Source organism: Thalassophryne amazonica, chromosome 19 (genome assembly GCF_902500255.1).
Source record: "Thalassophryne amazonica chromosome 19, fThaAma1.1, whole genome shotgun sequence".
NCBI classification, from domain to species: domain Eukaryota; kingdom Metazoa; phylum Chordata; class Actinopteri; order Batrachoidiformes; family Batrachoididae; genus Thalassophryne; species Thalassophryne amazonica.
This window is the reverse complement of record NC_047121.1, coordinates 3,694,821-3,716,193: the sequence shown is the minus strand read 5'-3', so window position 1 is coordinate 3,716,193 and position 21,373 is coordinate 3,694,821. Positions and strand designations below refer to the sequence as shown.

Sequence of the window (21,373 nt, the reverse complement as noted above, 5' to 3'; positions counted from 1 at the left end):
GGTGCGGCACAAAACCACCTCCGTGTTGGTCTCACAGGACGGCTTTGAGATGGCTTTCAGACGGCTGTTGGTGGGTTTTCAGTCGTGTTTGCTTTGCGCCATGCGGCTCCGTCCCGACGCATGGAATTCCTCCGCTCCCATGACAAAAACTCCTGTAACAGTGGAATGTGCCGTTCATTTCCAAACTGGACGCTGTGTTGATCCGGGACGTCGTCTGACTAGCACAGGAATTGCGGAAGACGTGGACATCAGCACTTTTTCGGCACATTGAGACAGATGTGCAGAGGAATTCTGTGTGTCGCGGTGGATCTGCATGGCGCAAAGCAACACCGTGATGAAGCCTCATAGGACATGTTCTGGCATGTCCAGGCTCATCCACAATTTCTCGGTTAGTCACACGACTGAAAAGCCACCGACAGCCGCCTGAGCCATCTCAAAGCCGTCCTGTGAGACCAACACGGAGGTGGTTTTGTGCTGCGCCACGAACAGCACGGTGGTGCATCCGTCCGCTTTTCTTTCCATGAAAAAAACTCCTGTAACAGTAGAATGTGCCGAAAAAGTGCTGATGTCCACGTCTCCAGCCATTTTTGTGGAAGTCAGATGACATCCCGGATCAACAAAGCCTTCACATTGGAAATGATCTGGTTGTTTCAGCCTGTCGATCGGTGTTCGGAGCACGGCGCACTCTCAGCAGCTGTGGGCGGTCTTTAAACCGGCTGGATCACTCCTTAATCTGTGTAATACCCATAAAATCGTCCCTCAAAGCCATTTGAATTTTCCGAATGGTGTCCACCTGGAGGTCTCTCACAGTTTCTGGAAAAAATTGATGCAGTAAAGCTCCAAATCGTTCAGACATTTATTCGCAATAAAAATCCGACAAGAGGGGTGGACCAGTGCTCACACAAAGCCTGCTCACAGGCGAATGACGCAACCGACAGGCGTGAAAAAACTCACGCATGCGCACGAAGGTTCAAGCTTGTCTGATGCAATCACACGTGATTCAAATCCATATGGTTTTTGAAAAAAATAAAAAGGTCAGATACTTTTCTCACAGACCTTGTATATATATATAAATATGTCTATATATGAGTGAAAAAGTATAGTGAAAAATTGTGTTCTGTATTAATTATACACACACACACACACACACACACACACACACACACACACACACACACACACACACATATTCATGCGCTACTTTATTAGGTACTCCTTGCTGGGGAGGTGATGGTCTAGTGGTTAAGGTGTTGGGCTTGAGTCCAGAAGATCATGGGTTCAAATCCCCGCCAGACTGGAAAATCACTAAGGGCCCTTGAGCAAGGCCTTTAATCCCCTATTGCTCCCGGTGTGTAGTGTGTAGTGAGCGCCTTGTATGGCAGCACCCTGACATCGGGGTGAATGTGAGGCATAACTGTAAAGCGCTTTGAGCGTCTGATGCAGATGGAAAAGCGCTATATAAATGCAGTCCATTTATGGGGTTGGACCCTCTTTTGCCTTAATTCTTCGTGGTAAAGATTAAAGAAGGTGTTTAATCTGTCCATTGTCCTCTGACCTCAACAAGGCATTTTCCTCCACACAAACCCTAGAGATGGTTGTGTGTGAAAATCCCAGTAGATCAGCAGTTTCTGAAATTCACGTCTAACGCAGGTAATATAAAATAAGGTCTGACCACACCACCACGACTCCCCACAGCTCAACGGGGCAGGTCATAGTGTCAGTGAAAATTGTAGCGTGTCAGGTTTTGGCCCTGTTCTGGGTTATCATCTTGTTTTTCCCCGTTCTTTTACCCACCGTCTGGTCCGGCCTTGATTATTAGTGTTTTATTTTGTCACATGTTCATTCTCTTTCTTGCATCTTACTTTTTGTCCTTAGTTTTATCCTTGCTTCATCATTTATTCTCTGTCTAGTTTTATTTTTTATCGTTTTTACTTTTTAGTCTTTAGCCAGTCTGTGTTTTCATTGTGTTATCATTAGTTTTATCACTTGTTTATTTTGTTCTTTTTCTTGTGTGATATTATCTGTTATGCTGTAGTCTCAGATTTTGTTTTCTGTCAGTCTCTGTTTGCTTATAGTTTGTTTTGCCACCTGGTTATCTTTTATTGTATACTTCAGCCATGATCAGTTCCATCCTAGTTTTGTCTTACTATTTATTTTCTGATGACTCACTTTTCAGTTCATATGTTTATGCTTAGTTTGTTCCATTTCATATTAATATTTGTTCTGCCTTCAGTTTGTGGATTATCTTTCTTCTCATTATTCTTCATTCCATTTGTTTGTGTTTTCACTCCATGCTCTTGCACCTGTCCTCGTGTCTTTGTCTCTCACTTTGAGTCTGGCTGCTTAGTGTTTTCATCCACTCATGCTCTTGCACTTGCTCACGTGTCTTTGTGTCTTTCATCACACCACTTTGTGTATTCCCTTCCTCACTATCTTGCACCTCGCACTGTCTTTGTCCTCTGGCCACGCCCCCTTCTAGAATGTTCTCCTACATGTGCTTCTTGTTTCCTAATCACCACCTGCCTATTTAAACCGTTCTCAGTCACCACCCCTTTGCCAGTTTGTTGTCTTCATAACAGCTCTTTATTCAGTCCTTTTTGTTTTGCCGTGTACCTTGATTCTGCTTTGTATTTTTGACCGCGGCTTTTTGCTTCAGGCCTGATGACAGTGTTTGCTCGTGGCCTAGCCGTCTGTTCTGTTGCTCTGCTGACTGATAACCTGTGTACCGTACCTTGGCCCAAATTAAAGATTACAAATTCTTTTACTCCAACGCCCGGTCTGGGAGTCTGCATCGTGAGTCCACCCACTTCTGGTGCCGTGCATCCTCGCAGCCCGACACAGTGGTGTGAAAAGTCCGACGATTCAAAGACATGCTGTCACTTTGTAGGATGTTGTCCTGATTGGACATGTTCAGCTGGCCACTCCCTTGTTTGTAAGGAGGAGCAGCTCTGATCGTGCCATCTGGAAAATTCACTAAACCTTTTGAACTCTGTTTTGTTCACAAATTTCTTCCAATTGCTTCAATCTTTTGACACTCAGCAGCTAAAAGTTGTGGACTGTTAATGTACGTATGTAAACAGAAGCAGAGTTTTTGAAGGACTACTGACGGTGGTCAAGTCTATGAGAACTCAGCACTGTCCTGCACTGTGCGGTCAAAACCGCTGGCTGAGAAGGAAGATGTTGACGTTGCCAAACAAACGACCTGCAGCCTCCACACAGAAGGTACAGGTGAGGAAGTTGTTGAGTTGGAATGTAATTAAACGGGACCTCACTCTACAGATGTGTTTACAACAAGCTTCTGGATGCTTTGAGAACTGATACGTCGCCAACAGTCTCCAACGCTACACAGTAAACATTTTGTTTGCATCGGCCTCTTTTGATGTCTGGTTTCTGTCCGTTATTGATCGACTGTGTGTTTGGTGCTGATCTGATGACTTTGTGCACTGATTTTTAAATCCTAAACATCTCAGCAATTAAAAAGGGGACCAGATCAAAAGCTGCATTCAGATCCAACCTAAAGCTCTGCAGCTCTCTGAAACCTCACAGATTCTCCCATGAGGCATGACACATGTCAGACATCCCGTCATCACCAAAACCACACAAGACAGCGTCTGAACAGCTCAGCGTCAGGCTCCCGGAGAGAAATGTAAAGGTACGAAATGAGAAACACACGAGCAACAGCACAGGAGGCACTACTGATTTCACATGCATGGGGTGGGGGGTGAGGGGCGTGTCAGCAACCAAAGAAGAAGAAAACATCGGTGAGTCAGATGATCAAAGTGTAGGTGCAGCCTGTGCGTGTGCGTGTGCGCTACAAGGGGTTATGTTCTGAATGAATCACAAGCAGGAGAGTAAAACACGTCATACTCACAGTGTAACTCCGGACATACTCCAGCTTCGGTACAAGACAGAAAGAAGACTGAATTTAAACGGGAGTCATCAGGACTTCATTAAGAACAAAACCACAACTTTAATACCAGCTGCCTCCTTCATCAAGGTAACATTCCATCGCTGCATTTTGGATCTTTGAATTAAACCAACAGCCAAAGGATTCAGGGACGAAGTTCACTCGACCGTTCTAACAATTACAACTCAGTACGTCCGTTTGAAGCTGATTTCAGTGTAATAATTGTCTTAAAGTCTTTATAAAGTCTGAAGCACGATATAAACAGAAGAAGAAGAATTACAGGCTTGCAGAACTCCATATATATGAGTTTTGGAGTAAATGTTGTGTGTTTCGTAGCTGGAACACAACAGCATTCGGTCAAAAGAACACAAATGAAAAAGAAACAACCAACAACAAAAAGTTAAAGTTCAAAGTGAAGGAATTTTTAAAAAATAAAAGAAGTTATTACTGTGTTTCTTTGTGCTGCTGTATGTTTCGCTCTCAAAACATCATCCAAAAGTACAGGTACGAGTACGCACTGCAATCTCTTTTCCTTGAACAGATTTTTACATTTTGAACGAAAGTCAAAATTGAATCACCTGAAAACCAAAAAGTAAGAGTTGCTTGAACTTTTTAGTTTGGGTTGAAACCTTGAGAGCTTAAAATCTGACCCAGAACTTAGAAATGAAGGTTGCATGCATCTGTCTTTCTTGAAATAAGCAAATAAGATTTGCAATATGAATAACATCAGTCAACATTTAAAGCTGCATGGCCTCTGGGATTTTTTAAAGATTTAAGTAAAAAAATAATTTTCTTTGGCATCTCTATAATTTTATTCCTTAGCATTTAAATAACGGATTCATAACATGATTTGTCCAATATGATCAAAATTTGCATTTGTCTGGAAACAATTTAGAATTTCTAACCCTGAAGGGGAGAAATAAACACTTATAGATCTAAAAAGGCTGTTTTTGAAACCAGATAACACCTCTGAAGCAATTTACAAGACATCTTACAAATATTAGCACACACGCCCCAGGGAACACATATCACGTAAGTCAGGTCAAAGGTCACTCATGTGCACACATGCTTCCTCCTGCAGTTCATCTGCACAGTGGCGTCTGAAGAAAAAGACAGTATATTCACTATAGAATCCCCCCTTAAAAATATGTTCTCTTCATTAAAATGAGCTGTAATTTTTTCAACATGTTACAAAAATAAACTGACATTTTAATGCTGAGATTTCTGTAGAAACCACAGCGTGTCACTTTTATGGAGTTTGAAAGGCCGTACAGCTTTAAGTTACAATGAAACTGGAACCATGTTTCCACGTGGGGTAAGAGTTTGTGTGGGACTTGATGTTCTGACAAACATGACTGGATGGTCTGTGAGTGGGCGGGACTTTGTGAGTGCTGAGAAACTGGATCGCACATTGTTATGGACGCTGGAGTAAAACTGGTGCTTCTACCTACACCTTCACATCCACCGTCTAACAATCCTCCACAAATTCACACACTTTGGACCACAGCTGATGTCCAGATGCTCCTGTCTGACCCACACCACATTTTTTTGATGATGTCAGAGGTCAGTCGCACCCGCTGTTGTAATAAGTCTCACATCTGTAATAACTCTTACAAACGTGGACGTGAACAGCTGATGTTATTATTCCAACAGTGCCTCAGTTAGCTGCGCCCACTTTTACAACAACTATTACAAATGTGACTGTTATTACAACAGTGGGGCTGTAACAGGCGTCAACTGATGGCCCAGTGGAATCCGTTTAATTAAGAAATACGACGATGTCCAGCATCACAAATATTTACTGTCTTCAAGCTGACAAACACACAAAGGCTTTGAAATACAAATATAAAAATGCAGTTTGTTAACATGTAGTGCTTTTCACTGCTGCACAACTGAAGCAAAGTCACAAGATGAGAGGTCAATAAAATTATAGTCAGGTTCAGAAGTATTTGGACAGTGACGCTCCAGCGGTGCAGCTGAACGCCTTGCATGGCGGCACCATGACATCAGGGGGAATGTGAGGCATCATTGTGATAGAAATATGATCCATTCATCCACCTTGAGTCGAAGGATTTTAACAATACTGGTGCTTTAACCATTCAGGATTTATGGGCGTTTTTATATAGTTAAAAAAAAAGAAACATCTGGCTGTATTTTCTTAATACCTGATGTTAAAGAAGTACAAGACTGTGATTTGGGAATGTCCCTGTGTCCATCTCATGACTTGTCTGAAGAAAACGGGTTGTAAGATTGAGGATTTAATCTTTAAGCTGTGAATTATGTTACTTTTCCTACAATTTATGACTTCTGAAAATGGTGGGATTATATATACAAATGGTTTTAATTGCTAAATGGATAATATGACATTTGAATTTAAGCAAAAATCTGCACTACAATCACATCTTGGAAAACAAGAATGTGTCACTGTCCAAATACTTATGGACAAACTAATGTTTCATTTCAGTGTTACTCAGATTTCTCTGCTGAATCTGCAAAGTTACAAAAGACAAAAGCACCAATGTTCCAGAAATTTTATATATATATTTATATATATATATATATATATATATATATATATATATATATATATATATATATATATATAGGTGCATGTCCACTGTGAGAGACATAATCTAAAAAAAAAAAATCCAGAAATCACAATGTATGATTTTTTTAAATAATTTATTTGTATGTTACTGCTGCAAATAAGTATTTGAACACCTACCAACCAGTAAGAATTCTGGCCTTTTCTTTAAGAAGCCCTCTTATTCTGCACTCTTTACCTGTATTAATTGCACCTGTTTGAACTTGTTACCTGTATAAAAGACACCTGTTCACACACTCAATCAATCACACTCCAACCTGTCCACCATAGCAAGACCAAAGAGCTGTCTAAGGACACCAGGGACAAAACTGTAGACCTGCACAAGGCTGGGATGGACTACAGGACAACAGGCAAGCAGCTTGGTAGAAGACAACAACTGTTATGATTATTTATTAGAAAGTGGAAGAAACACAAGATGACTGTCAATCTCCCTCAGTCTGGGATTCCATGCAAGATCTCACTTTGTGGAGTAAGGATGATTCTGAGAAAGCTCAGAACTACACAGGAGGACCTGGTCAATGACCTGAAGAGAGCTGGGACCACAGTCACAAAGATTACATTAGTAACACATGATGCTGTCATTGTGGGCAGTCTAAGGCACACCTGTGCACTAATCATGGTGTCTAATCAGCATCTTGATATGGCACACCTGTGAGGTGGGATGGATTATCTCAGCAAAGGAGAAGTGCTCACTATCACAGATTTAGACTGGTTTGTGAACAATATTTGAGGGAAATGGTGATATTGTGTATGTGGAAAAAGTTTTAGATCTTTGAGTTAATCTCATGCAAAATGGGAGCAAAACCAAAAGTGTTGCGTTTATATTTTTGTTGAGTATATTAACATTGATTTTCACAAGTGTTCAAATACTTATTTGCAGCAGTAACATACAAACAAATTATTAAAAAATCATACATTGGGATTTCCGGATTTTTTTTTTTTTTCCTCTCACAGTGGGCATGCACCTAAGATGAAAATTTCAGACCCCTCCATGATTTCTAAGTGGGAGAATTTGCAAAATCGCAGGGTGTTCAAATACTTATTTTCCTCACTGTATATATATATATATATATATATATATATATTAATCACAGCAGTACTTAAAGCTATTTATGAGCTCTTCCAGTTCTGGTTCCTTTGATCTCAATGCGTTCAGATGTTTTGTAAAAAAGTTAAACTGAAGAAGTTACAAGTAGAAACATGAAAAATGTGAGACTGGAGCGCAGCACAAATGAAATGCCTCAGTGAGCGACTGCAAGCTGCAAATTTAAGGACGGTGCATGAATTCAAATACAGACTTTTGACTTTTAAAAATACATTTATTTAATTAATTAATTATTTTATACCAATTACTAGTTAAGACAATAAATATAAAATCAATTTGATTTAATTCAAACACAGATGACAAGACAAACCAAGACATAGCCGCACGTTTGTAACTGCTGTGACCGCATCCACTGCATCATTTCCTTGTTGGGATATTTGTGACGTAATGTGACATAGGTTTGTTTAATTTTTACCTTATTTCTCTTGAAATAAGCTCTGCGGCAGGCGGCGAAGCACTCTCACTGCAGAAACTCTTCAGCTCGCTGCCCATGCTCAGAGAGTAGCGTTTGGCGCCAATTCTTCTGGCACCAGGCGCACATGATCTGCACACTTGACACATCTTCATCTAGGAGAGATCGAGAGACAGAGAGGGAGACATTTTTGCTAAAAACTACAAAAAGTACCTTCACAGTGGAACAAACAAATACTTTTGCAGGGATCTGAAGAGGACTACAAAATAAAACCAAAATAAGGAGTTAAAAGCTTTTTGGGCAAAAGCGCTTAGAGGGACACTCTGAACCAAAGGATTATTTCCCCACTAGAGAAACAAAGCAAACATGTGGAAATAAGTGTGGACCCGAGTGAGTACAGTTTGTCTGAGGCAATAACTAAACATTTGCTGTGACCTCTGGTAACCCTGAAGTGCAAAGAAGGAAGGTGTGAAAACCTGAACAATGGATGATGCAGAGCTCCTCAACTTTCCGTCTACATATGCAAACAGTTGTGACGTCCCCCCCACACACCCCCACACAGAGGCCAGAAGAGTAAAGGCCCCCTGACACTTGTACAACTTTGATCCACACACTTGCACGCACATCATCACGATGATCCCACCCGCTGCGTTCCCAGCTGGACACTGCACTTTGTTCCACTGGCTGCCACACACTGGACGCTACATCTGCAAAATAATTATTTCATAGCACATTAATCATTTTCTCTTTGAGATGGCTGTTGAAAACAGCTCAAACCACTTCTGGAATCACAGAGGAGCGCTCCAGCCGCAGCTTTTCTCACGTGCATGCTTAACGAGATGGAGAAAGCATTTGGAGCATTTGTCATATATAATGGCTTGGTGAAACAGTTACATGTTCTTTCCTTCTTGTGTGCAGCTGTAAAAGTATGTTTGTGACAGATTTAACATCTCGTTATAATCGTTCAGATGAGCTGCGCTCTGATGCAACCACTCACACTGTTCACTTCTTCTTTACTCCACTTGATGAGCTGCATGTAGTGTTGGCAAGTAGATCGCGCAATGTTCACTACCACTTCACGTTTGTTGAACGACATTTATGCGTGAAAGAGTTTTTGAACATTTCAAAATTCTCTTTGCACAATTGCACGTGCTGGTGCCCCGCTCACGTTCAGTCTGCACCCGTTAAAGACAAGTTTACTCTCCTTCACGAGTCGTGCAAGTGTCAGGGGGCCTTAAGATACCCAATAAAATCCAAAAACAAAGCTTCAAAGAAGAAATACAAGCAAGACCTTCTGAAAAACAGCCCAGAGACTCTATTTTCAGACTGTACAAAAAATGGAAACATTTCAAACCTCATATTCCACACCAATGATCTCCAGGCGTGACACGCTGCAACAAAACATCACTACTCCTCTGTTCAGAAACCTGTTCAGAATTGTGGTTTCAGTGGAGGGTGGACACTGAAAGTAAACCCAGATGATGAACATACCACCATCCACTTCTGCAAGAAGGGAACAGTGATGATCCAGAGAAACCTGATGTTGAATGAGGAAGACGTCTCCAAAATCAAAGAGAGGGCACAAGAGAAGAAAACCCACCATGACCAAGGGAACATCCAATCTTCTGCTGACAACATGACAGAAGAACTACAACCCCCCCCCCCCCCCCCCCCCACAAAGTGGCACTTCAATCTGGGCAGACAACAACCAAAAACAACCCCCCGCCCAAATTCAGTGACAAGCAAAAGTGTTCGAACGCCTTTAATCACAAATTAACATCAAGCAAAATGAAACAGGACTTTGAAACATTTCAGTTTCAAAAGGTAATTTTCTTTTTAAGAAATCTAATTTTGTTCCTCAAGAAATTGACTTTTTTGGTATGAGGACCTAGAATTTAGCCAATTTTTTGAATGAATGAATAATAAATAAATTCTAGCAAATTTGCGATGATCATATATTATGTGGCTATGACGGTAACGCGTGCTCTGATTGGCGGATTTCCAGTCTGAATTTTTCCCACGTTAGACCATTACCATGACAATCGGTCCAGATCACGTATCAAATTTGCAACTTGGTTTACTATTTTCACAGTGAGAAATAAAACAAAACAAAAACTGAACAAAGAAAATGGAGGAATCAACAGCAAACGAGCTCGAGGCGGTCGTGCAAAATGAAGACCAACAAGATGAAAACAGTCAAGAACAGACTGAAAAGTTTATTACAAACTAGAAAGCTGAAAACACGATTAGGAAAAACCAAGTCGCACATGAACGAACTCCATAAATATCTAAACGCCATCAGAAAAAACACAGATGGAAAGTTTACCAGCTAACAAGTGGAACATCTGTTAGCAAGTTCTTCAAGAAGCTGAAGTGAGCAGGTCGGGCTACGAGCCCAAAACTGGCAGCAGATTTCATATTCAGGCGATACTGAAAGGTCACGCGTTTATATAATAAACTAATTATTACCCATCGTTTGATCGGTCTGTACGAGAAAATATCAGACCGAGTGCTCAGTTAATAATCCTTTAATATCACCACCTGAATCTTTAAAAAAACTCTTTTCTTATTTCTCATTCCATCTGAAATGCTGTTTGTTCACACACAGGTGAACAGCTGGAGATACATTTCTCCAAGTGGTAGTTCATTCTTCAGTCTTGTGATGAGGAGGATCACCGGCACCAGCTTCGACATTTAAACCATGTGGATCAGCTGGAGAGGGCCAACGGGACGTCCACGCTTCACCTGGCTGCAGCAGACAGATGGGCCTGTTGTCCACCTGGGTGGTTGCCATCCAGGACTCAAGGCGGTTCTGTGGTGTCGTGGATGTGGCGAAGCACAGCACCAGTGCTCCCAGACTGGACCAAACGATGACACTCATGGGTACCAGTCTGAGTCTCCGTGCTGGGTATCGGACACAGAGAGCAGCTCTGGGTTTGGTTTTTCCCGTTGTCGTGTTCCCTGCTGCTGCTTTTGCTAAATTCATGTCCTGCGTGTGCAGATGACCTGACCTTTTTTTCACAACAACTGAGAAAATGTAAAAAAATTAAACAAAATAAAGCAGCTGCAGTGTGTCTGGTCAGAGAGGACAACAGATCATTCTGAGCGAGCACCAGTGACACGGGGCAGGTCTGACTTGTGGCGACTGCTGGAGGAGAGCAGCAGGTTTTTATGACTGCGATTGTTGCAAAGAGACAAATCCTTTGAGATTTCCTGCAGTTTCTCCCAATTATCACATTATGACTACGAGAGTGTGAGGGTGGAAAAAACACACAGGCCCATTAGTGTTTCACCTCCTTATCACATGCCGCTCAGGCTTTTCACCTCCCCATGAACCTAATGGATCTGCAGAACCATCAGATTTTAAGTAAAGACTCAGTCACAATTAAGGGGACAACTCCCAGGACTCCCGCAGGCAGCACAGCCGAGCCCACATGCAATTTTTTTTTATGATTTTCCACCTCTCTGTAGTCTCTTTCGTTTTTATTTTTAGGCCTCACATCTGGACAGACGTGGGAACAGTTCTGCTAATCAACTAATTAATTTAACTAACATTTTCATGATCAGATTTGTTTTCAGCTAACGCCTCTGCCACGACCCCATTTGCACCAAAATGAGGTACGGCAACACCAAATGGACAAACAACTGCAGCACGTAACTGTAACTGCCAGGTTTGCGTTGGCGGCTATGAGGTTGAGAATGCATTTGTAACAGCCCGAATACATTAAAACGACCTCTTTACCACAATTTAAAATAGTACTCAAAATACTAAACATCTTGGAAAGTTTGTAATTGGACCAACTGCACAAACAAAAGGAGAGTTCCGTTTGTGACACTCGGCCTGCGTCACTGTCACAACCACTTATCTGTGTAATATTCAGTTAAATTCCTTCACGTTAGCCAAGCAACTGCCCAAAGGAAGCAAAACAAAACAATAAAAGTTCCAGTTTATTTTGGAATGAGCAATTTATTAGGATTTGATCAAACTTTGTCTGATAAGATTTCTGGAAAAGTCAGTTTTATAGTTCCATAAAAGAGTCATTTTGGAAAAATAACTGATCTAAGGTCAGTGGGTTTTTTTTTTTTCTTTTATGAAGATTGTTATGATCCAATAGTTTTGCTTGTTTTTATCTATTCTTTGGGGGGGGGGGGGGGGGTAGATTTTTTGTTGTTTGTCCCCATCTTTGTCTTATGTCCTCTGTGTTGTGTTTTTTTTGGGGGGGGGGGTTCCCCTTTAGTTTGGTAATTATTTATGGTAGGTTTTAGGTTCTACTCACTCGGAGGTTCTTTGTGGTTTGACATTGGTCCCTCCCTGTGTGTTTGTAGGCATGGTCTTGTCCCCTGATGTTCCTCACAGCTGGTTCTCATCTCAGTCATCTCACCTGTCACTTGTCTGCTGGTGATATGTCATTATTTAAGTTTGTCATTGTTCTGCTTTCACTTTGCTGGGTTATTCCGGTTTGTCTGGTACTTAGTTCTGTGTTGATCATCTCCCCTTGTCCTGGTGCTGCTATCTACTCTTCTCCTTTGTTCCTAATCGTTTGGGTTGTTCCCCAGTGTTGGACTCGTTATTAACTACCGTCATGGTAAAATAAATAATCATTCACGTTTCATTTTCATGACACAAATGTCTCTAATGTGTTTTGTTCCAGGTGGTCTACTGTACTTAGCTGTCCAATATGGTGGACCGGCTCACACATGCTTAGCTTTGGTCCGGAGGCCTTGTTTCCATGCACCTCTGTGTAAGCAGATGTGATGGTGGTTGCTTCTTTTCTATGTAACCATCCTCCTCCTTTCATTTCTTGTAGTCCTGTGGGAGCACCCCCAATTTCGTTGTCACCCTGCCCCCTGTACAATGACAATAAACACTATTCTATTCTATTTTTCTCACTTCCACTCAGGTAATAGTTTATAGAATACATGTTTGTTCCTGTTTCAGCTTAAACACAAATACAATAAATGAAACTGACACATCATGTGAAGCCTTGTTGGCTTCACATGATGTGTCGTCCATCACCTCGAGGAGATGGACGAACAAATCCTTTAATCAGGTTATTAAAATGACTTTCCATGTCTATTGCATTTCTTAATAGTTCACATTCATTTAATACTTTTTGTACTGTGAATAAACTGTATGCTGAATGAAAACCTCATGAGAAACCTCCATGTTTATGCTTCAATATATTCAATTTTCAGCTCTTTAGGTCCGTTTTTCAAGGTTTTAAAGACAAAAAAAACAAAACAAAAACAAATTCAGATCTAATTCAGAGAATAACCGTCAGCAGTTATCTGTAGGTTCAGTTTAAATGTTTTCATGGTTTAGCGGTTATCAACACAACCTTTTTGGTTAGCTGTGCCCGCTGCAGCAACAGTAAAATTTAAGGGAGAAGAGAAGAAGAAACTGTTTCACCAAACATATTTATTGCTGCTGCTAGGACCATAGTTTGTGTGATTCTTGCATACATGGAGAAAAACGACGGACATCTCTGCAGCATCTGAACATTTTCATCCTAACGAGCACACGCCAATCTCACAACGCTCACACCTGCACAGGGGAACAACACTAGTAATTATGCAGCCTCCTCAGTAAGGCCACAATCACCCGCTGTACCTGCACCTCAAAAGGTCTTCTGTCGGATTTTGCGGGACACATGATAATTCATTGTGTGTGTGTGTGTGTGTGTGTGTGTGTGTGTGTATGAATGTATGGAGGTACTGTGTGTGTGTGTGTGTGTGTGTGTGTGTATTTTGGTGGGGACTGAGTTGAAAGGGGGTGTCAGCCGGGTGGTGGGTTGGAGCCGGGCTTTAAGTCGGACCGCACCATCTGTTTCTCGAAAAGGCAGGGCCAGTGGGGACTCCTGTTGGGCGATGCCAAGGCGGCTCGCTGCCTCCGCCGTGGCGTGCCAGCCTCCTGTGCCACAGCAGAGGCAAAGGGATAATGAAGCCCTCTGTCTGGCCGAGGAACGCAGACATTTCCTCAGAGAGTTGACGCGGTGATACTGACACTCCTGCAGGTGCAGGAAAATGAGGTTTGCAGTAGCTAGCTAGCGAGCTCATTAGTCGCCTATTCCTGCATGAATCAGAGGCGTTTGGCCGAGGCGAAGACTTTTTGTCACACTGGTCCTTTGCTCAGCCCTAAATAATCATTTATCACCCTCTTTGTCAGCGTGTGGCTCAAAACATGATGGGTGGGAACGATCTGATGCTTTTCTTGAAAACTGTACGGAAGTGAAGACAAACCAACTGACCCCAACTAAGAGCAGATTTCCCACTTGAGTTTGAGATGTTTAAGTGCACATTCCAGGAGCAGTTCTGCTTTTTTCCACATGGTAAGTCGACTGCATTCGGACAACGCTTTTCTGTCTCAATCAGAAGCTCAAAGCGCTTTACAATGATGCTTCACATTCGCCCATGTCAGAGTGCTGTCATGCAAGGGGCTCACTACACACCGGGAGCAAAAGGACCTTGCCCAGGGGCCCTTAGTGACTTTCTGGTGTTGTGTGAACCGAGGACACGCTGGTCTCAGGATGTGAAAGCTGCACATGTGAAGCATAAATGTGGAAAAGTCATGGGAATACTGCTGCAGGTCGTTACTACAGACTGTAGCAGTTCTGATTCCACAAAATGACGTCACACTTTTGCACTTGGTTTTTCAGCTGTACATAGTTAAACTGTGTAAAACAGGGTCTAATTCTTTTAAAAAATGCAACACATTTGTTGCTTTTATTTCAGATTTATGTCTAAAAACTAAAATGTAGGTGTAGAAAAACCTTCTGGGGTCTGCAGTTTGGTTGTTGGTTTCCTTCATTCTGAAGTACCAGCAGCTGCCCGATGCCACCTGGCAAATCTTTGCTTTTATTCTGACATGAAAAGTGATCTTCACCGCAGGAAGGTTGTGACTAGTGTTTAGTGTCTCCTGCTGAGTTTCACTTTTCCAAAAAGGTGTCAGTGATCCCTACCTGCAGGAGGTTTGATGAGCGGCGGGGGGACCATGGGGACGGTGACGGGCGGGTGGCCGTGCTCCTTGGTGTTGGACGTGGACGGCATGGTGCACGGCTCCGTCAGCCCGTTCCTGGAGCCTGGCACAGACTGCAAGCTGTTGGCTCGATCCGGAGAGCCGCCACTGCGCTCGGCTGAAGCTGAGATTTTTGGCAATGAGTTTTCTGGACGGGAGAAATTCAGCAAGAAAAGGTGTTCGTGAGACGTGTTTAATCAAGGCCCGCTCTTAAAAAAAGAAAAAGAAAAAACAGTTCTCAGGAAGCACAAACTGTTCATAAACACTTTGGCATGAAATATCTATATCTATCTATCTATATATATATATATATATATATATATATATATATATATATATATATATATATATCTTTCTTTCAACAACATGGGATCATGTTGTCGGTTCCTGTATAGTCCATGAGCCCAGCAGGTTTTCGGTACCACTTGGTTTAATGGGACTAAAGGACACTTTCAATCCGGCCCCAGAGCACCATGACCTAAATAAAAAAATATAAGGTAGGCATCCAGGGTGGTAGGTGTAGCCAGCTCAGGGTCAATGAAGAGTTACACAGGGGTTAAAATGAAAAAATACTCCAATCATATTGAAAACTACCACATAATTTGTCTGATGATAAAGATTCTGCTGTTTTGATGTTGTATTTATTGATTTTTGAGACAGAAATATTTGCAGAGCACTTGAAGTCCAAGACAAATTTCCCTTTGGGAACAATAAAGTGTATCGTATCACATCGTAAAAAGGTATATTTTGAACAATCTGTGACTGAATGTTATGGTGTTATTTGGTAAAAACAGCAAAAAATGGTGACAAAAGTCAGTTTCAGTTTGTACGGGGTCAAAAGTTAAACCTGCTCCAATTTTGTAAAGCTTGATGCAAATTACTGGCTGAGTTAACAGGGTTTTTAAAAAGGAATAGTTCTTAGTTACCAGGTAACATACTTGCTCAATCACTTCCATTTGTTCTTAATACTGCTCCTTTGTTTTCAGTCCAGCATTGATAGTGTTCGACACTCGCTCTCTTTAAGGGTTTCCAAAAGTTAAGTGTACATCAGATTTGCAGGATGACGAAAGACCCAGTCAGCAAATGAAATAAAGGATTAAAAACTGTATGTTTTGACATATATACACATCTACAAAGTTAAGAAAACTACAACCACAGTTCCAATGAAGTTGGGACGTTGTGTAAAATGTAAATAAAAACAGAATACAGTGATTTTCAAATCCTCTTCAACCTATATTCAATTGAATACACCACAAAGACAAGATATTTAATGTTCAAACTGATCAACTTTATTGTTTTTGTGCAAATATTTGCTCATTTTGAAATGGATGCCTGCAACACGTTTCAAAAAAGCTGGGACAGTGGCAACAAAAGACTGGGAAAGTTGATGAATGCTCAAAGAACACCTGTTTGGAACATTCTACAGGTGAACAGGTTAATTGGAAACAGGTGAGTGTCATGATTGGGTATAAAAGGACCATCCCCAAAAGTCTCAGCCGTTCACAAGCAAAGATGGGGCGAGGATCACCACTTTGTGAACAACTGCGTGAAAAAACAGTCCACAGTTTTAAGAACAATGTTTGTCAACGTTCAATTGAAAGGAACTTAGGGATTCCATCATCTACAGTCCATAATATAATCACAAGTTTCAGAGAATCTGGAGAACTTTCTACTCGTAAGCAGCAAGGCCGAAAACCAACATTGAATGCCCGTGACCTTCGATCCCTCAGACGGCACTGCATTAAAAACTGACATCATTGTGGAAAGGATCTTAAGTCCCTTTCACACCAGGGCTGCCTCAGGTTGCTTCATGTGGCATCATGACAATGCAGGAATGTCTGCATCAGGTGCGCGCAGCAGGGGGGCAGAGAGGAGGTGAGGACGCAGCCTGCAGAGAGAAATCAGAGTGCACAGTTTGACTGCAGCCAGACTGTGCACTCTGATTTGTCTTCTAGTTTATATTTGTTCTTTTGCTGAGCTGTAGGTCTGCACTCTGCTTTCTGTTGTAGTTTATCTTTCTTCCTTTGACCGCGAGCTGCGTGCACACGAACGGACTGTCCGTGTGTAAATGTGGAGATGTCTGGAGTTATACTTGATATGAACATGTCCCGTCTCTGGCAATCAGTCTGTGAACAGGACTTATGTCCTTTTTTGTCCTTTATTTAACACAATGATGAGAGAGTTTGAGGGGAGAGTGAGGAACTGCAGCATCAAACAGTTTTTTCTTTCTTTTAATTGTTCACATGTGCGCGTGCAAAAGAATAGTCCGTGAGTGGACTGGAGATGTCCAGACTTTTTACTGGATGTGGACATGTCCTGTCTCTAGCAGTCAGTCTGTGAACAAGACTTTTGTGGACTTTATTTAAACACTTTTGTGAGAGAATTTAAGAGCAAGCAGCTGCAGTCAGGCTGCAATCAGCAGTTTTTTTTTCTGTGCTCTTTTGAGCGTGTAGTTTTCCTGCATTGTGTACACGGTATAAAAACAATCCTGTGTGATTTATACTTCTGGAACAATGGAACACAGCAGGAATCATAAACTGGCGTCAGGTAACATTGTATTGTGAGGGTGTGGCTTCCAGTCACGTTGATTACCGTGGCATTGCCCTGACTTGCACTGAAACCACTTAATTTCTGCATCCTGTGCTGGCGTTGAGCTACATCGTCTCGGCACAGGGTTGCTTCCACGTGGCGTCGTCATGACACCGCAGGATGCAACTCGAAACAGCCCAGTGTGAAACGGGCTTTACCGCGTGGACTCAGGAACACTTCAGAAAACCATTGTCAGTTAACACAGTTCGTCACTACATCTACAAGTGCAAGTTAAAACTCTACCATGCAAAGCGAAAGCCATACATCAACAACACCAGTGGTGGGCACAGGTAACCAAAAAGTTAGTTTTGATAACCATTAATCAGATAACTGAAAAGTTATCTTTTATGACGATAAACCAATAAACTGCTAAAAAATATATCTTTATTACAGAAAACCGATAACTATTATTATTATCAATTTACTGTGGCGTTGCTAGGCCGGTATCATAGATTTACGTCGACGGTATCTGGCTATACCCGCCCGCTGTATGTAAACAAAGGACGTCATAGCGCACAGCCCAAGTACTGTCCACAGAGGGGAAAAAAAACTGTCCGCAGAGGAAAAGATGAAAAGGCGAGAAGTGTGTTTTGGTCCCAATATGGATATTCCGGATGATTTTCTCATGGATAGTACGACAATGAACAGCAGCTAAAGCAGCCACCTTCATGAGGGCGCACTGCTGAATTTGAACAGCAGCACGCACGTCAGGCGACAAGGCAGAAGTTAAGTGAGCCAACTTTTTCATGTACGCGTTACGTGTTGTGTATCTCAGTAAAAAGTGATAATAATGCAAATAACATGCTGTTGTCGTGCGGTGTGCATTTTCTTAGTCCCTCTGTCCATCCCGTTGCCCAAAATGATAGCTATTCGCCCGAGTTAGACGAAACCGGGCTGTTTCGAGTTGCATCCTGCGGTGTCATGACGACGCCTGGGCGTGAACGTCAGGCCTTTTGAAAAGGCATACCGCCCTCCAAAAGCATGTTATTGTATTAGTATTGATTTGGACGCAGCCACATCAGATTACATTGTTGACTTCTGATAAACCAGTTTCACTTTAAGTGCCGCAGGGGCTGCTGGGTAAATTCAAGGATCACAAACACAAAGAACACACAAAAATGAATAAAAAATAAAAAAAAAAACCAAACACTGTCATCATCTTTCAAAAGCAGTAACGCACAGTATTAGAAGTCACAGTTTATCTCGCTCCATTAATGCAATGTAAAATACACGTAGTAAATATAAATTCTTACCTGTTAGTTTCAGTGGGATTCATCTGAATAAATAATCTACATAAAGCGTCCTTTTTTAAAATCCAAAACAGTGTCTAAACTTGAAGAAAAGTCCCTCCCTCTGTACACACACTGAGTGTAAATTACAGCCACAAAGACATAAAATAAAATAATGTTAAAATTAGTCTGTTTTGTGTCGAGTGGACGAGTCACTATAACGTCCAAAGTGAACCTGAACTACACTACCCACAATGCTCGCTGCGTCGACTGGCCAATCACTTTTTTTGTTTAATGATGATGTCATCAGCAAGCGACAGGCAGCTAGTTTGCTACAAACACCAAAAGATGGACTAAAATGTTTGATTTTAGGGTTTACAAACGTTTTGAACCGTTAAACTTTACCAGCAAAGAAAATGTTATCGGACTGAAAGTTATCATTTTAAAATCATTTTAAAACCTATCTGAAAAGCTAATCCAATAGCAAAAACATTAGCTTCGATAATTATCCGATATCAGATTAGCTGAACTGTGCCCACCGCTGTACAACATCCAGAAACACCGCCGCCTTCTCTGGGCCCGAGCTCATTTGAAATGGACAGATGCAAAGTGGAAAGTGTGCTGTGGTCTGATGAGTCCACATTTCAAATTGTTTTTGGAAATCATGGACGTCATGTCCTCTGGACAAAAGAGGAAAAAGACCATCCAGATTGTTACCAGCGCAAAGTTCAAAAGCCAGCATCTGTGATGGTATGGGGGTGTGTTAGTGTCCATGACATGGACAACTTACACATCTGTGATGGCACCATCAGTGCTGAAAGGTACATCCAGGTTTTGGAGCAACACATGCTGCCATCCAAGCAACGTCTTTTTCAGGGACGTCCCTGCTTATTTCAGCAAGACAATGCCGAGCCACATTCTGCACGTGTTACAACAGCGTGGCTTCGTAGTAAAAGAGTGCAGGTACTAGACTGGCCTGCCTGCAGTCCAGACCTGTCGCCCATTGAAAATGTGTGGCGCATTATGAAACGCAAAATACGACAAAGGAGACCCCGGACTGTTGAACAACTGAAGTTGTACATCAAGCAAGAATGGGAAAGAATTCCACCTACAAGATTCAACTATTACTGTCCTCAGTTCCCAAACGCTTATTGAGTGTTGTTAGAAGGAAAGGTGATGTAACACAGTGGGAAACATACCACTGTCCCAGCTTTTTAGAAATGTGTTGCAGGCATCCATTTCAAAATGAGCAATATTTGCACAAAACAATAAAGTTTATCAGTTTGAACATTAAATATCTTGTCTTTGTGGTGTATTCAATTGAATATAGGTTGAAGAGGATTTGAAAATCATTGTATTCTGTTTTTATTTACATTTTACTGACTGAGTAACATTAACCAACTTCATTCTGTCTGTGCTTCATCCAGTTAAATTCTCTCCAACATCATAACTAAACTATATCTGTTGTATTAGTGGAACTGTTACCTGCTGACACTAACAGAGCCTGTTTTACTGTGTTCACAAAACCATTTTTTCCCATTTGAAAAAAAAAAATCTTCTGTTTTAATGATAACAAAATGGCTCAAACACCATTATAAAGAGTTAGACTGGAAACAACCAGAAATTGAAAGTACACCACTAACCCTCGTGTACGTAGCCCACTGGCTGACTTTTGGAGACAAGTCACCATGTGACAAACTGTTGGTTTTTGCAGTTCCATGTGCATTTCATTTTTCATCACTGGAGATTGCAGCATAGTTTTACCACTGAAACACCTCCACACACACACACACACACACACACACACATTTTAAGGATTGCTGGTTGCATTTGTTGTTTAGTTGATAAGGACATGATTCAGGGATTAGATGTAAAAACAGAGAATCGATGACCCTCCTGAGTCTTCTTGTGTTTAGTGCTTTAAAGTCCCAAAATACCTTTAAGAACAGAGATGTGCTGTGGCGTCTCGCCCATGTCCAGGCTGTCTGAGTCTCTCAGCTCCACCTTGTCGTAGCCGTACCACCCCAGCAGCTCGTTCATGGTGTTCTCCGCAAAACTCTGGAACACAGACAACATTCTGATCAGATAAATGTCTCAGACCCTGAAGACCACGTTTTAATGGGCTGACCAGGGTACGAGCTGGAAAAAAGAAGAGAAACATGAAATCTGTCATAATTCCCATTCCAGGGGCCTGTACTACGAAGCGGGGTTAACTTACTCAGATGTAACCCAGGGTCAACCTCTTAAACCGGGGTTGACAAAACCTGGTTTCCTCAAGTGGTGTTAATCGGTACTACGACGCTGAATAAGATGTTGATTTGTTGAACCTGTGTTAACCTAATTGGAGTTTGTGCGCGTTCACATAAAAAGGGCAGGTTGCAGCACACGTCACCATTTTTCAATGATGGCGCGGTCACCTTACTTTACCGAAGAAGAATGCACGATTATTATGCGGAGCTATGAGGAATTTAAGTTAACTTTAAGGGGGAAATCAAACACATCGTCTGCCAA

At 41.7% G+C, this 21,373-nt stretch overlaps 1 protein-coding gene across 1 annotated transcript in view; it reads right to left on the bottom strand.

The window, feature by feature from the left end:
• sobpa (sine oculis binding protein homolog (Drosophila) a) overlaps positions 1-21,373 on the bottom strand; it is a 165,289-nt gene that overhangs the window by 73,557 nt on the left and 70,359 nt on the right. Inside the window, 5 exon segments of the mRNA XM_034195445.1 lie at positions 8,033-8,076; positions 8,079-8,136; positions 8,138-8,184; positions 14,989-15,192; positions 20,800-20,920. Of these exon segments, the coding sequence (XP_034051336.1) occupies positions 8,033-8,076; positions 8,079-8,136; positions 8,138-8,184; positions 14,989-15,192; positions 20,800-20,920 (474 nt within the window).